The sequence below is a fragment of the Sceloporus undulatus genome, chromosome 6 (assembly GCF_019175285.1).
Source record: "Sceloporus undulatus isolate JIND9_A2432 ecotype Alabama chromosome 6, SceUnd_v1.1, whole genome shotgun sequence".
NCBI classification, from domain to species: domain Eukaryota; kingdom Metazoa; phylum Chordata; class Lepidosauria; order Squamata; family Phrynosomatidae; genus Sceloporus; species Sceloporus undulatus.
The window spans coordinates 131,013,424-131,028,468 of NC_056527.1; the positions used below are offsets into that span (position 1 = coordinate 131,013,424).

General features: G+C 45.9%; 2 protein-coding genes across 2 annotated transcripts; both read left to right on the plus strand.

The window, feature by feature from the left end:
* The first annotated feature begins 1,321 nt into the window (after nt 1–1,321).
* APOA5 (apolipoprotein A5) lies at nt 1,322–4,859 on the plus strand. Its single transcript, XM_042477089.1, has 4 exons — nt 1,322–1,478; nt 1,747–1,810; nt 2,432–2,546; nt 3,645–4,859. The coding sequence occupies exons 1-4, from the start codon at nt 1,341–1,343 to the stop codon at nt 4,585–4,587; spliced, it is 1,260 nt and encodes a 419-aa protein (XP_042333023.1). The 5' UTR covers nt 1,322–1,340; the 3' UTR covers nt 4,588–4,859.
* Nucleotides 4,860–7,327: 2,468 nt separating this feature from the next.
* On the plus strand, nt 7,328–15,036 carry ZPR1 (ZPR1 zinc finger). Its single transcript, XM_042474835.1, has 14 exons — nt 7,328–7,572; nt 8,022–8,183; nt 9,686–9,776; nt 10,530–10,600; nt 11,204–11,290; nt 11,419–11,541; nt 11,829–11,882; nt 12,039–12,105; nt 12,432–12,502; nt 12,595–12,684; nt 12,993–13,103; nt 13,426–13,512; nt 13,700–13,765; nt 14,424–15,036. Exons 1-14 carry the CDS (start codon nt 7,396–7,398, stop codon nt 14,556–14,558), a joined length of 1,392 nt encoding a protein of 463 aa, XP_042330769.1. The 5' UTR covers nt 7,328–7,395; the 3' UTR covers nt 14,559–15,036.
* The last annotated feature ends 9 nt before the right edge of the window (nt 15,037–15,045 follow it).

A 15,045-nucleotide genomic window follows, 5' to 3' on the forward strand; every position in this document is an offset into this window, starting at 1 on the left:
CACAATTAAAAACACAGCAAGGTTTTATATTAAAACACAATCAAACCAATTATCTTTTTTAAAAAACTAAATTAAAAGCAATATAAAACTTTATCATCTGGATGGCTGTTTGCACTGTTCAAGAAACTGACTAGGAGAAAAAGAGCAAGGTCTGGAGATGGGATTTGAGAGCACAAATGAGATGTTTTTTGGGGATGACCATATCATATTTGGGTAGCCTCCCAGACTGGGGAGCATTGGCCATTTTGCTTTGGGGTGCTGCTGTCTTTGGGAAAGGGGAAGACCCATGGAGAGAAGGCAGATGAAGCCAGTTGGGGAAAGGCCAGAGGTCATCTTCAGGAAATAAATCCCTCCCCAAAAATGCCCCAGGGTCAGTGGCTGCGTAGAGACAGGCGATGAGCTGAACTTTGCTGGCTGTGCAGACTCTGACCTCTTCCAATTCTTTGCAGACAAACAAAAGGTTTTGCTGGATGTCACCAAGGCCTTTGGCCCAGAGGGGACTTCAGAGCGGCCAAAATGAGCAGAGCGATGGATGGAAGGCTCCTAATTGTCTCCTCCTGGGTTTGGAGAGGAGCAGAGCAAACTTACCCTTTGGACTGAAGCTCCCAGAATCATTTGGCTGGGGATTTTGGGATCTGTAGTCCAAGAATAATGGACTCATCTTAGGTCTTGGGTAAGAAGCAGACTATAAATGAAAGAAATAAGCACAGCCACTGCAAGGTGGCCAGGGGTGCAAGTCTACCTTGCCCAAGCTTAACTCTCCCTGAATCTACTCTCTTCCCATGACTTCTGTTGAACTTTACTCAGGGTGACCTCAAAGGAAGATAAGGCATTGTAAAATGGAGGATATTCAAAGAAAATGGAGGGCATTACAAAACAAAAGCTAAAAACACTCATAGAAATATAACCCCCTGCTTCTTAGTCATAATGGAGAACATTCTGGAAGTCCCCAGTTTGTACCCACTGTTTCCCATTGCAGTTGGTTGGGTGTTAGAGGGAAAACTCTCTCTGTCTATGTATGGAAATGGAAGGCAAAAGTCACCCTCCATTCCTGCTTTGCCCCAGATGCAGAGGGTAAAGCAAAGAGAGACCCCATTTTATCTCCATCTTGGCCACTGAGGTTGACCCCCTGACCACTGAGAGACCTGGATGTTTGGAGACTGGAAACACATACATATACATCTGCTGCCCTTGTCCACAGCTGAGGAGGGTGCACTGGCCCAGGCGTGTCCATGGGTTGGGGGCTGGCCCAGTAAGTGCTCGATGGCCCCCCTCTGACCGCCACAGGGACGTCACAGCCGCACCGGTGCCTTTGAACCTCCACGTTGTGTTGACAGGGAATGGGAGTCAGGCTGGCTGGGGGCTGCAGCCAAGGCGCCAAAAGGCCCCTGTGCGCTTTGACGGTGCATTATATAAAAGGAGAATCACAGCATCCCCAGGATTCACCCAAGAGAAGGCAGCCAACACCCTGCAAAGAGGTAGGGGCCAGTGGGCACAGTCCCACCATCTGAGAGTAGAATAGCTGCACCAGTAATTTATATCTATCCCCTTTGGGGTTCTGAACACAGCAAACACACTTCAGTGCTGAACTTTTAGTATAAAAGGAGAATAAACAGATGGAGGAGGGGTTGCCTCATGGAAGCAGCATAGCTGGTGTCCATCCGCAGTTGGGTCTGAGAACAGAGGAGATCCCTTCATGTGTGTTGAGGTGACAGTACTGATGCATCCTTTCTTTTTCTTTTGCAGAGTCCCAGGATCATCATGTCCCCCCAAACGACACTTCTAGCAGTGTTCCTGGTGACCTTCTCAGGTTGGAGAACCTTCCTTTGATAACCAGGAGGCATTTGGGGAGGTGGAAGGTTTGGGTGCCTCTCTGGGTTGGACCTCTGAATGAACGGGGGGATTCTTTCCTGAGCAATTAATCCTTCATTTTGGGTGCATAAGTCTGGTTACATATGATGGAAAAGTGCCCTTATTACCCAGCCCTGGGAGCTCATCTTTGTATATTGATTTCAGTAATAGAAATCTAAATCCATCCTGTGTTGTTTGAGAAGCTCAGTAGCTTTCTCTTCTCCTTGCAGTTATAACTCAAATGAAAATGCAAGTTCTGCTGCCAGATTATGGATTTATGTGACCCATCTGCTATCTACAATACCCAATGGTGTTACCTTAGGAAAATTTTGACCCGCTCTGTAGGACAGCCTGTTCCAACATGCATGCATCTTACTGTTTATTAATGTGGTTAACACTGGCATATTCAGCTCGTAACGGAGGAGGAAGGTATGCCATATTGTGACTGGAAATATTGTCATTAAATAGTGATTTTGGACAGGTGCAATCTATTGCAGGCCCAGGGAAATGAAGTGATCCTACTGGTGGAAGCTTTTCTAACATGCAGGTTTCCTTCTTTCTTCTCTTTCTCTCCCTGCAGTTTCCCATTCTCACCCTTTGCAGAACAGTTTCGGGGACTACATTAGTCAATTGACGCATGACAAGGATGGTGCGGAACAAGCCCAGCGGTTCAAACTAGGGCAAGGGACAACAAAGTGAGTGGGGTTTTCTCTCTGTTCCAGCCTTTCCCCAACTTAGACCCACCTCCCAGATGTGTCAGATTACAATGCCCATGAGTCCCAGGGAGAATAAACAGTGACTGGGGTTGATGGGAGTGGTACTCTGCTATATCTTTGGAGGGGGCAGGAACCAGGAACTCCTATAACCTATAATTTATAACAGCAGCACCTGTGATGTGCTTATGTAGAAAGCTCTCAATATCAGTGTTTCTTGTGGGCTGGTGGTGTCCACTTGCAAATGGGGCAACCATTGCATGTATGTGTGAAAGACAGAGCGACTGCAAACAATACGCTGTGTTGGTTGAAACAAGCAAGCAAACAAGCCAGCCAGATTACCCCACAATATGCCAGATGTAGGATTTATAGTTAGTGATAGGACCAGTCTATTTGGCTTTGATCAAACCTCGCCTGGAATAGCTCTGTATCCAGTTCTGGGCACCAGAAAGCTGAAAGGTGCCCAGAAGAGAATGATCAAGATGGGGAAAGGTCTGGAAGCCACCAAGTTTTATGGAAAATGATAGGGGAAATGGACATGTTTAGTTCAAAGAGGACAAGAATGAAATGGGTGGCATGACCCATTGGTCAAATGGTCAAATACCTGAAGGGCTGCTTTTGTAAGGAAAACAGAGCAAGCTTGTTTTCTGTTGGTCCAGAGGAGTGGAGTCAAGCAAATGGATTTAAGCAACAGGCATCCCTCAGTTAACAAAGGCTCTGTCAAAGCAGCTCCTTCTCACAGTGTCTATTTATGGCTGCCTAGCCTGCTTTCTCCTCCTCCTCTGTCTAGATGGATTTTTTTTAGCAGCTCCAACATTGAGAGAGTGATGGAGACCTGGAGAAACACGAAGTCAGGTTGCAGAAGTATATCTATAGTAAACAATGCAACAAAGCTAGCGCTGGGAAATAATGGGATTCTGACTCTCAATATTGTCTTGCCCTACACATCCCAGTTGTGTGTGTGTATGTGTGTGTGTGTTTCACAGCTTGGGAGCAGTCACAATTATGGGTTTCCAAGACTCCAAGGCTATCTTACCTCTGTGCAGATGTGTGCATTGTTTTTTCCCCCTTCCTCCATAGAAACTTGAAGGAACGCCTCCAAGATGGAGCCAACCACATGGGCAATATTCTTGAGAAGTTGGCCCCACTGAGCAGTGGGTTCCAACCCTGGTTCTACCAAGATGCAGATGGCCTTCAGAAGCTCATCAAGAGGGAAATGGAAGGCCTCCGCATGAAGCTCTCTCCTTACATGGATGAGGTGGGCCAACAAATCAGCCGGACCTTGGAAAATCTGCGTTCCCGCCTGACTCCCGTCATGGAGGAGCTGCTAGGCCAGGTCTCTTTGCATGCAAGGGAGCTGCACCAGCAGGTCAGGTTTGACCTCAGCCTGATGAGCCACTCGCTTGGCAATGTGGATGAAATCCAGATGTTTGCAACCTCTTATGGGGAAAAGATGGCTTTTCTCACCGACCACGTGAAGGCCATTTTCCACCCTTACGTTGACCGGCTTGTAAGTGAGATCCGCCGTAGTGTGGATGAGCTCCACAGAAACGTGGTGCCTCAGTCCACCGCCACTCGGGAACAACTTAGCCAGTACATACAAGAGTTCTCTGAGAAGCTGACCCTCAATGTTCAGGACCTCCACCTCAACATTGAGAGAAGCCTGGAGCACCTGAAGGGGCAGCTGAGCCTTCATTCAACCATCTTGGCTGCATGGCACTCCGCCTCTGGTCGGCAGAGAAGTCTTGGGCAGGACGCAGGGACCTACTTGGATGCTATGGGTCAGGAGGTCCAGGAGAGGATTGAGGAATTCAGAAGAGACACCGTCCTTCAAATAGACAACTTCACAAGGGCCCTGGACAGGGAAATGGGAGAAATGAAGCTCAAGCTGTCAACACCCCCTTCCTATTTGGGGGAGCTGCAGGAAAACCCCATACCCCTGGAGGATTTGCACACAAGACTTGACTCCCTGTGGAAAGACATTTCTCAGGGTCTCAAAGAGCTGAGCAGCAGCCTTTCCTGAAACCCTTGCCCTGCGCAAACAGCCAGGCGGCCGGTCGCTTTTGGGAACTATTTGGCCCGCAGGGCAAAGTACTATCTGACCTTTTAGGCTTTTTGAGACATGGGTGATGCCAGGCTCTTGTGTTTATTGTTGTGACAAAAGGTATCTAAATTTTACACATTGCTTTTGCAGTGAGATGATTCTCTCTGCTCCCCGAATACACCATTGTACAGAGAGACAAAGATCTGAGATTTACCATCTGCAGAAAATAAAAACAGAAATGAAAAAACCTAGAGAAATATGGTATCCCAGTCATGTTCACCACACAAATACATACAGGTGTGTTTTAGCATATCAAGTCCAGGAGAAATAATCTCCTGTATCATCCGATTTTTGACTATCAGACTCCAATAGAAAGCAGCTGGATGGAAAGAGAAAAAGTGGATGAAAACTCTTATACTGTTTCCTCTCACAGAGGTTGGCAGAAGCACTTTAGGTGCATGAAATAAAGGGCTGTTAAATCAGTTTCTTCACCCTGATATAGGGCCCTCTAGATGTTGCTGCATAAATAGAAAGGAAATAGAAAGGAAAACCAAGATATTAGTCCCCACCATGGATTATGGGTTAGATCCTGAATCTGTGTGGAAGGATAATTACCTTTGGCCCTGTATAGATGCTGCTGTAGAGTTGGCCCTCTGTATCCATGGATTCAAGCATCCATGGCTTGAAACATATTAAATATATATATACATTTCAAATAGCAAACCTTGATTTTGCTACTTGATATAAGGGACCCCATTTTTCTATGCCATTATGTTTAATGGGACTTGAACATGCATGGATTTTGGTATCCATCCAGGGGGAAGTCCTGGAACCAAACCTCAACAGATACTTAGGGCCCATAACAACAAGAAGAAAAAATACCTCATTGCATATAATGGGACTTGAGCATCATCCATGGATTTTGGTATCCAGAGTGTGGTCCTGGATACCAAGGGGACTGTAGTATGTTGTGGCACTAGATTTCTCTGACTGAAGTGGTTGAATGTCTCATAAAACTACAAATGAGTGGCAAGACAGAATTCCAGAAGATTATTATGCAGGAATCATGGAACATGGGAAATTGCTAAAATTTATCAATTACTGTTAAAGCAAGAGCTAGAACAGGAGCACATAAAAAGCTGCATGATTAAATGGGCACAAGATTTTGGCCAGAATATTCAATTAGAGCAATGGGAAAAAAATTGGAAGAAGAGAATCAGATATACTCAAAACTATGCAATCCAGGAAAATTTGATCAAAATGCAATTTAGATGGTTTTTAACCCCCGAGACAATATCTAAGATGACACGTAATAGCCAAAATAAATGCTGGAAGTGTCAAAAAGAAGTGGGAAATATGATATACTGCTGGTGGAAATGCCAAAAAGTAAATAATTTTTGGACTGAAATACAACAAAAAAATACAGGTGATACTCAAGATTAAAATAAATAAAGATCCCAAAATGTTTTTGCTAAATATGATGGAGAATGAAGAGGTGGAAAGAAAGTATGGAAAACTTCTATTTTATATGATTAGTGCCGTGAGATTGTTGTTGGCAGCAATGTGGAAATCAGAGATGGTCCCAGACATGGAAAGTTGGATGTTAAAGATGTATGACTATAAGGAGATAGATAAATTAAGTTGCTTTCTAAAAACAGTTGATAAATCGGTTCAAGCATTATTGGAACCCGGATATGTTATATAGAAAGAAATGAGAGGTATTATATACAAGTATATATTTTATATATTAAAATAGTCAATTATATGATTTCAATTTCACTTGTGATTAGAAGATTAATAATAAGTTAAAATACGACTTTGCTAAAAATAGAAAAGAGAGAGAAGCATTAAGGGTATAGAAATATACATGTAAAGAAGATTTAGGAACAAGAAGCTATAGAAAGTGATGAATTGATTAACCAAATAGACATGGTTCTGATAGAGAATAGAGGAAGGAATGGGGTGGGTAGGGTGGAATCTAAATGTAAATGAATATATTATTGTACACATATACAATGTATTTTATTTCAATTTGCAAAATGTAATAAAAATATATTTTACAAAAACTACAAATGGAGCCATGGCAGTTAAAACGATGTCAAACTGCATTAATCCTGCCGCATGATGTAGTAGCTGCTGAGCCAAAGGCGGCAAATCCTGTTTTCCAAGCTCCCTAAAGGCACTTTTATATTTCACACTTTTCTGGTGTACAGTGAATAATGATTTTTATTTCTGTTTAGTAACCAGCTTTACAACAAAAGGGAAGTGAATGCGAATTAAGACAACCACACTGAGCCAATACAGAGGCCATGTTGAACCATACTGAGTGGACTGTGCATGGCTGTGACCGAGTAACATTTTAATGGGGACCCTTTGCCATTTCTGAGGGCAAGAGGGAGATGTGGGTCGACGGTCTACCTCTGTGGTAGACTGCCCTTAACCCTGGAGGCCTCACATCCTCCTCCTCCTCCTGACCCCTGGCCAAGCTCTCCAGCGTCTGGCCCTGGAGTCCTCCCTCTGAGGGGAAACCTCTTTATTTAACTTGGCGAGGCCATTTTGGCCATTCATGCGCCCATTATTGGGCTGAGGCCTAGTTTGGGGGTTGAAGCCCTCCTGGGAGTAGAGAGGCCGCGTGACGTCACGGTTGCCCATGGAAACGGGCGGAGGCGGGAGAGGAGGGGAGGAGGCGCGCGCATGCGTGGGAGGGAGGGGGCGCAACTTCCGGTCTGGGGAGGAACGCTTCCGGGTCGGTTGCCAGAGAGGAGGAAAAGAGGCAAAGAGACAGTCATGTCGGCCTTCCGGGCGCTGGACCCGGCTAGAGGGGAGCCAGGCGGAGGCAGCAGAGCCGGGGCGGCCTCTTCGTCTTCCTCCGCCCCCGGAGGCCTCTTCCGGCCCCTGAACGCCGAGGACGAGGAACAGCAGCCGACCGAGATCGAGTCCCTTTGCATGGCTTGCTTCCGACAGGTGAGCCAAGGAGACGTAAGGGCTGGAGATGGTGAAGCCGTGCTTCGAAGCGGAGGACGTTTGGGGAGGGCGAGATGGAGGACGTGTCCGGGAAAAGGAGGACGTGCCTGGCCGCTCTGATATAAACATGAACCCGTGCTTCAAATGGAGGGCGTTTGGGCAGTAAGCTTTCCAAAGTAGGGATAGAGAAGCGTTGGTCCTCCAGCGGTTTTGGGCTTCGGCTCCCAGTGTCCCTGACCCTTGGGGCTCCTAGGAGTTGAAGCCCAAAACACTTGGAGGACTAAAGTTTGGCAATCCCTGGAATAGGAGGAAGGGGCATCAGAAGTGGGTAGACCCAGTCAGTGGGTTGCGGACCCTCCGCATGATGCTGGGAAATAGGCCTTCCTTGTCTTCTTAGTTGTGAGCTCTTGTCGTTTGGACTAACACCCTTTTCTCTCCTCCGAACGCAGGGAGTGACCCGGCTGCTGCTGACCAAGATCCCGTTCTTCAAGGAGATCATTGTCAGTTCCTTCACCTGCGGCAGCTGCAACTGGACCAACACAGAGATCCAGTCGGCCGGCCGGATCCAGGACCAAGGCGTCCGCTATACTTTGGCCGTGCGGAACAAGCAGGTGGGTCGGAGCCTGGCCTCTGAAAGCGTGCGGAGACTTTGGGAGGCTGCTTCCCAAATCCTTCCTGAGAAAGCGGTGGGCCTGCGCTTAAGAGTCATGGCATCGGTCCTTCCTGGCAAGGCTGGCACTGAGGGCTGGGTGACTTTTCATCCATCAGATATCATCAGCCCAGCTGGGTAGGAGCTCAAAGGATGTGATTCATTAATAGTGCTAGAAGTAACCAGTCTGGGTCCAATTAGTATCTGGATGGGAGGACAAAAATAATTGTATGTACCTCTGTGAAATGGTGTACCCTATAAATATACCTGGGTCTCCATTCTGTGGCTCTTGTATTGTGTAATACTATGGCAAGATATGGGAGGTTTAATGGCATCCCTTATAACAGTGGTTCTCAACCTTTTAATACAGTTCCTCATGTTGTGGTCACCCCCAACAATTACTTTCATTGCTACTTCGTAACCACATAAAATACGTGTTTTCCGATGGTCTTAGGTGACCCCTCTGAAAGGGTCATTCGACCCCCAAAGGAGTCGCGACCCACGGGTTGGGAACCACTGCCTTATAATGACAGAAAGTGTATCTGTGAAGGGCATGAAATCGAGGATATAGCACACACACTATTTAAGTGCAAATTGTATTAGAAGGCAAGAGACTTGTATCTCAGACCCTATATTAAACAAACAATGCACTGGGATACACCTATTAGAACAACATACTTTATGAGCGGCCGCGAATCAAAAATATATTGCATTACAGCTCGGTATTTAAGCAAAACGATGCGTTTGAGATCTTTATAAGTGGGGCTGATTGGGGCAAATTGCAGGGATGATGAAGAAATAAGGTGTATAAATGTATCTCTTTTATGTCCATTTAATGTATTATTGCCTACTGTATTTATATACTCTTACACATTTCATTTTTATGTTCTTTTTATTTATTTCTATATAGAGTTTTTATATACAGTTCTGTTTGTGGTATTTTGAGATGGCCCATGGGCTAATCCATAAACATGGATTGGTTGACTGTATTGTATAAACTGTAACAAGGGTTCAAATACAATTATATCCCACCAAAGGTGCAGATTAAAACCAACATTTTAAGGGGTCATATTTGTTAGACTAAAGAATGCCTGCTCTTTTACTTTTGAGTTGTCTTTTGATGCAGTGGAAGGCTTTTTGGAGGTTCCTCAACAGCAGCCTAGCAGAGGGATGGGAATCCTGCAGACCTCCAGATGTTGTTGAACCGCAGCTCCCAGCATTCCTTACCATTGGCTATGCTGGTCAGGGCTGATGGGATTTGTAGTCCCGCAATATCCAGAGGGATGCACAGTTTCCATGACTGGGCTGGCATTCACTCCTGGGCTGGGTTGGGATGGTTTTATCTACTGGTTCATGCTGCCCTTGAGTTGGTGCCTTGGGCCTGTCCTCAGTCCTGCCCTTTGGGTGGGCTGCAGGGCGGCCTCTTAAGCTGGCATAACCTTTCCTGTAAATCATTCTCTCCAGGATATGAATAGGGAAGTGGTGAAGACTGACTGTGCCACAGCTAGAGTCCCTGAGCTAGACTTTGAAATCCCTGCTTTTTCTCAGAAGGGAGGTGGGTATATATGGTCGTTTTGGTATGTCTTTGGGCTGTTGGCAGTAGTCTTGGGACACTGGAACTTCTTGCACAGCCACAATGCTGTCGAAATGGCCTTTCACAGAAAGGGACTTGTTCCATGGGGGGCTTTGGGGTTGTGGGTTGTGCAGAGTCGAGGCTTCAGCCAAGGGGTTCAGGGATCCTGGCTCAAATAGCAGTGTTCTGTGTTCCAGATTCTCTCTGGAACACCTTTCTGTCTAAACTTTCTGTGGAATCCATACTTCTGGTAAACCTTTCTCTCTGTTCCTACAATATTGCTCTTGTTTTTCTCTTGCTGAAGTAATGGCTGCTTTTCAAAACAGTGTTGATGTTTAGCTGTGTATGCCACCTCTCTGTGTAATCTGGGTGTCCGCAGCAGCAGCAGTTTGTGTGATAGTTACAGCTGCTGTGGTCCCCCCCCTGTGAAGTCAGGCATGAAGTAGAATAGAGAAAAGGAGCATTTTCACAGAGGAATCACAAATAGAAGAGCAACAGAAGGCATGTGCTCTTTGAAGGACAGAGGTTGCGGTGGCTTCTCTTCACAGTTGTCATCCAGGCTCCATCTCAACATGGGCAATCTAATGCCCAGAGTCCTAAAGTAGCTAACCTGTGAAGCCCAGCTAATGAGCCAGACTCATTATTTCCAGTCATAACAGTCAGCCAGGAGAGAAAAGCATAATTGCTCAGCTTGAGAATGGAGTAGTAACGTTTATGGCTTCTTCCTCTTCCCAGCTCTGACCACCCTTGAAGGGTTAATTGACAGAGCCATAACAGGACTGGAGCAGGACCAGCCGGGCCGCCAGGTAAGTGGCTTGCAAGGGATCTATGTGAGTGCTTTCCTCTTGCTTCTTGGGTGGCTGGGGGTGCTACTGCTGAGCAGGCTATGTGCTTTGGGGGTGAGTATTAACTGCTAACTAAAATGAGTTTCTAACATTATTTTTGCTGCAGAAATGATTGAAGAGCAGCCTGTGTATAAAACAAACACTGGCCTGCCTTAAGGTTTTTTTTTTTTTAAAAAAAAAACATTTGGGAAACAAAACTTGGATGATATCTGGAAGCATTCAAAGAACTTGAGGCTTGGGTAGTTCTGACATTGTCACTTGCCCAAAATGTTTTAATTTGTTGAATAGTATTGTTAACAGCTCTATAGGCTCATAATATGGTTGGTTAGACCTTTAACTGCTACATTTAAATACTCCTAGTAATAACGTATAGCACATCTGTAGTAAAGTTTATAGCCTGCTTTCTGGAGAGTTGCTGACAGCAGAACAGTAGGCAGCCCCCAACTAGAGTATACAAATTATGTGACCTGGTATGGAACAGCTTCTGATTTGCACGTTGGTCTTTTCTGCAAATGTAACCCCTTTCTTCCTGGGCTAAAGGCAGCTATTTCTTGTTGATGACAGGAAATTGATACAGCTCTGGCTGAAAAGATAGATGGATTCATCTCCAAGTTGAAGCGCTTGAAGGAAGTGGAATCACCCTTCACTTTTGTAAGTATTGTCTGGGCAGGGCAGCCAGCAAGGATTTGGTCTGTACAAGTGTGTACTCCAGTTTTCCCTGCAAAAGCAAGAAGGGTGATGTGGTGGCTTTTCTCATGAACATCTTTTCTTTCTGCTAGATCCTAGATGACCCTTCTGGCAACAGCTTTGTGGAGAACCCTCATGCCCCACTGCGAGATGAAGTTCTGGTGGTCACCCATTACTGGAGAACTGCTGAGCAGGCGGCCATGCTGGGAATTGAGGTGACATTGAGTTAAGGGGTGTCTGCGTTTGGCAGAGTCATGAAAGCTCTTTCACTGCTTACTTCTGAACTACTATAATGTGGGCTATAGTCAGTGACAGCATACATTTAAATGAATTTGCCTTTAAAACTTGGTTGCTTTTGCTCCTATAGATGCCACAGTTGTATTCCTCTGGAAATCATTCCAACTTTTGTGGCACTGTAGAGCTACTTGTCCTCTGACCCCGCTTGTAGATCCTAAGTTGGCGTGGTAAGGAATGTGGTTCTAATCTCTGTCTTATTTCTCAGGCTGAGGAACCCCATGAAAACTCACCTGACTCTGCTGATGATCTCAGAAATGAGGTGAGTGAGTGGTCTGCTGCTTGGCTGATTCTGATGAAGCAGCAGGTGCCCCTGTTGGATCTGCAGTGTTCCCTGGGTGAATCTGCTTCTTGACTTGAGAAGAGTGTGGTCTTTGGAAGAATGCTTCAACATTGCTTCTCTTGCATGCTGTCACAGGTGCATCAGTTCAACACAAATTGCCCTGAATGTAATGCACCTGCTATTACAAACATGAAGCTGGTGCGTATCCTTTGAGCTGGTGAAAGAGCAACATACCCAGCTTCAGGTAGGACCAATGAAGTGCATGTGGAGGAGACGGATTGCTCATGGCCAGAAAGCACATTTCAACCATACCCATCTTCTGTGGGAGTTGCACCAGTGGCCAGAATGCATGCTGCTGGGGCTGGAAGTGTTGGTCTGAGCTTCTGACAACATATGGAGGTAATGAAACAATATTTTTGTGTAAAAAAAGGATGCGGGGCTTGCATCTGTATGTGGTAGACAGGGTGGTGTGTGTGAATTTGGCTGCCTGAATCTGAACATAGGTTTCCTTGACGCCTCCCAACTCAGAGATTCCCCACTTCAAAGAAGTCATTATCATGGCCACAAACTGTGATGCCTGTGGGCATAGAACGAACGAGGTGAGGCTTTGTGCTCTGGAGCAGACTGAGATCTTCTGGGACTCCACACCTCTGTCCTGACTCTGTTTAACAGTTTGCCTGCCTGTTCTCAGGTTAAATCAGGAGGAGCCATAGAACCGTTGGGAACCAAGATCTCCCTTCATATAACGGACTCATCGGATCTGACGAGAGATCTTCTGAAGGTATGCCAAGGGGTCTTGTAGCAGCTTTGAGATTAGCACACACAGTGAAGTTGTAGCACAAACCTTTGGTTGGCCAAGTCTACTTCATCAGATGCAGAGTGTTTCAGATAAATGAAGTCCATGCACTTGATGAAGGAGACCCAGTCTATGAAAGTCTATGCCACAACTTCTTTCACACAGTCAGTCTCAAAAACTGCTACAATTCTGAAGGCAGTGCACCTTTCCTGCTCTTTGGCTTGCAAATTTTTGCCATCAACTTGCCTAGCTTTTGGTCTTTGAGAAAATAATTCAAATTTCTTTCTCCACAGTCTGAAACCTGCAGAGTGGAGATTCCAGAGCTAGAGTTCGAGTTAGGAATGGGAGTCCTGGGTGGCAAATTCACAACTCTGGAAGGACTGCTGAAGGACATCCAGGGTCTGGTGAGCTATCTTCGTTACTTAATGCAGCATATTCAAGGCAAACCTAACAAAGCTATGTATAGTGCATGAAAAATAAAACAGCCTATCAAATATGATGTAAAATAAAGATGTGATCATGGAAAGGAAAATAAGCAGCAGAAGTTTAGTTGCCTCATTGGCTGCCCTTCAGCTGGTGGAGTTACTTCTTCCTCTTGGCTGATGAGTTCTTGGCAGAACACTCACAGTTGAGTGAGAAAGCTGGGGGGGGGGTGTGATTGTGAAGGAGAAGGGCAGCGAGACTCTGCTTGACCAGCACCCTGACACTGAATCATCTCTTCCACAGGTGGAAAAAAACCCCTTCACCCTTGGAGACAGCTCTAACCCTGACAGAACTGAGAGACTCCATGCGTTCAGCAAGAAGCTGCAGCAGGTCAGGCACCTCCCTGTTTACCTGCTCCCTGCTGTGTCTTCTTGTGGTGCTGTTGCCTGACTGGAAATAGTTTTAGGCACTTAGGAATGATTCTTCTTCTGGACACAGGCTGATTCTCTGAGACGGAAAGGATGGTGAACTGTTTCCTTCATTCTTTGATGAGTCTGCCTTTTTCCTCCCTTCCCAGATCCTGGATGGGCAGCTGAAGGTACATTTTGTCCTTGATGACCCTGCAGGGAACAGTTATCTCCAGGTAATGTGAAATTGGAAAGGCAGAGGGAGAATATCATGAGCAGATAGTTCTGTTGGAAGCGGAAGGTATATCTCAGGTCCAGTAAAATAGTAAAAGTAAGATAGGTGGAGTGGTCTATCGAAAAATGCCAGTTTGGGTATCCTTCGGAATGTGTAAGAAAAGGTTGGTTACAAGCAATCTGAAACATTGGCCTGAGGACTTGCCAGCTGCATAGCTGAGTGTGGAAAACCAAACGGATGCATCCTGCTCCTTTTGAAAAATCATGTTGGGTAATATAAAGGAGTTCTGAGAGGACAAATCCCAACTTAAAAGAGCCTATGGACAAATTGAAGAGAGAAGCAGGAGATAATTACAGTCATACCATACCTGGGCTTAGTTACTCCATACCATGGGAACCAAGCATCATAGAGAAGACAGTGTTTGAGAAGCACTTCAAAGGAAGCAAGAGGTGGCATTGCTTGGGTTTTCTCGAATGCACTTTTAAGCATAGGGGGCTGTGCAGAAGAAATGGAAGACTTGTTTGAGGGAGGGAGAGATCTCTGGATGACTGAGGGCATTGGAGATGCAGGAGTGAAGGTTGCAGGGTGGCATTATGGGCTGGGAGGGAAAGGCATCCTTGTCATGCCTCTGCTTACCCCGGCCTCCCTGATGCCTACAGAACGTCTATGCTCCTGAGGAAGACCCCGAGATGAATGTGGAACGCTATGAGCGGCGGTTTGAGCAGAATGAAGAGCTGGGCCTTAATGATATGAAGACGGAGGGCTATGAGACAGAGCCCTCCTCCAAGCGGTAGCAAGAGCCCACTTCAAGTGCAACCCAAGGACACCAGAGGAGAAAGAAAGGAACTTTCCTGGCAGAGATTTCTCTTTGGGAAGGAGTAGTTTGCATCTGTGGTTTGTACCTCTCAAGACTGATTTTCACTTACTGTCAGCAGCCAGCAGTGCCTGCCTACGTATTAAAGCTGAATTGTGGCTTAGTTGGAATCTGACTGGCTTATCTGTAGGCTGATGTCCTGTTTGGGGCTTGGGCTGGGTGGGGATCCATTTTGTACAAATGAGCCACCCTTGTCCAGGCACTGCAGTCTTCCTGGTGTCTGACTGGGTTATTCAGCACTCGGTTGCATTTTGGGTCCTGTCCAGTGTATGGATGGTGGCTTGTATTTCTACCATTTCTGCAACATTGACAGCCCTTTACTGCCCTCTTTTCTGCAAATGTTTATCTTTTTCGTCTATCTACTTTGGAGCAATAAAAAAGTGGATCTGTTCTCGTAATTGAAGTGT

What these genes read in the sequence shown, in the direction of transcription:
- ZPR1 (XM_042474835.1), top strand. Translation starts at nt 7,396, where the DNA reads ATGTCGGCCTTCCGGGCGCTGGACCCGGCTAGAGGGGAGCCAGGCGGA. An exon ending in GCATGGCTTGCTTCCGACAG is followed by an intron (nt 7,573 to 8,021) that starts GTGAGCCAAGGA and finishes CTCCGAACGCAG; the next exon opens with GGAGTGACCCGGCTGCTGCT. An exon ending in TGACGAGAGATCTTCTGAAG is followed by an intron (nt 12,685 to 12,992) that starts GTATGCCAAGGG and finishes CTTTCTCCACAG; the next exon opens with TCTGAAACCTGCAGAGTGGA.
- APOA5 (XM_042477089.1), top strand. Translation starts at nt 1,341, where the DNA reads ATGGGAGTCAGGCTGGCTGGGGGCTGCAGCCAAGGCGCCAAAAGGCCC. An exon ending in AGCCAACACCCTGCAAAGAG is followed by an intron (nt 1,479 to 1,746) that starts GTAGGGGCCAGT and finishes TTTCTTTTGCAG; the next exon opens with AGTCCCAGGATCATCATGTC. An exon ending in CTAGGGCAAGGGACAACAAA is followed by an intron (nt 2,547 to 3,644) that starts GTGAGTGGGGTT and finishes CTTCCTCCATAG; the next exon opens with AAACTTGAAGGAACGCCTCC.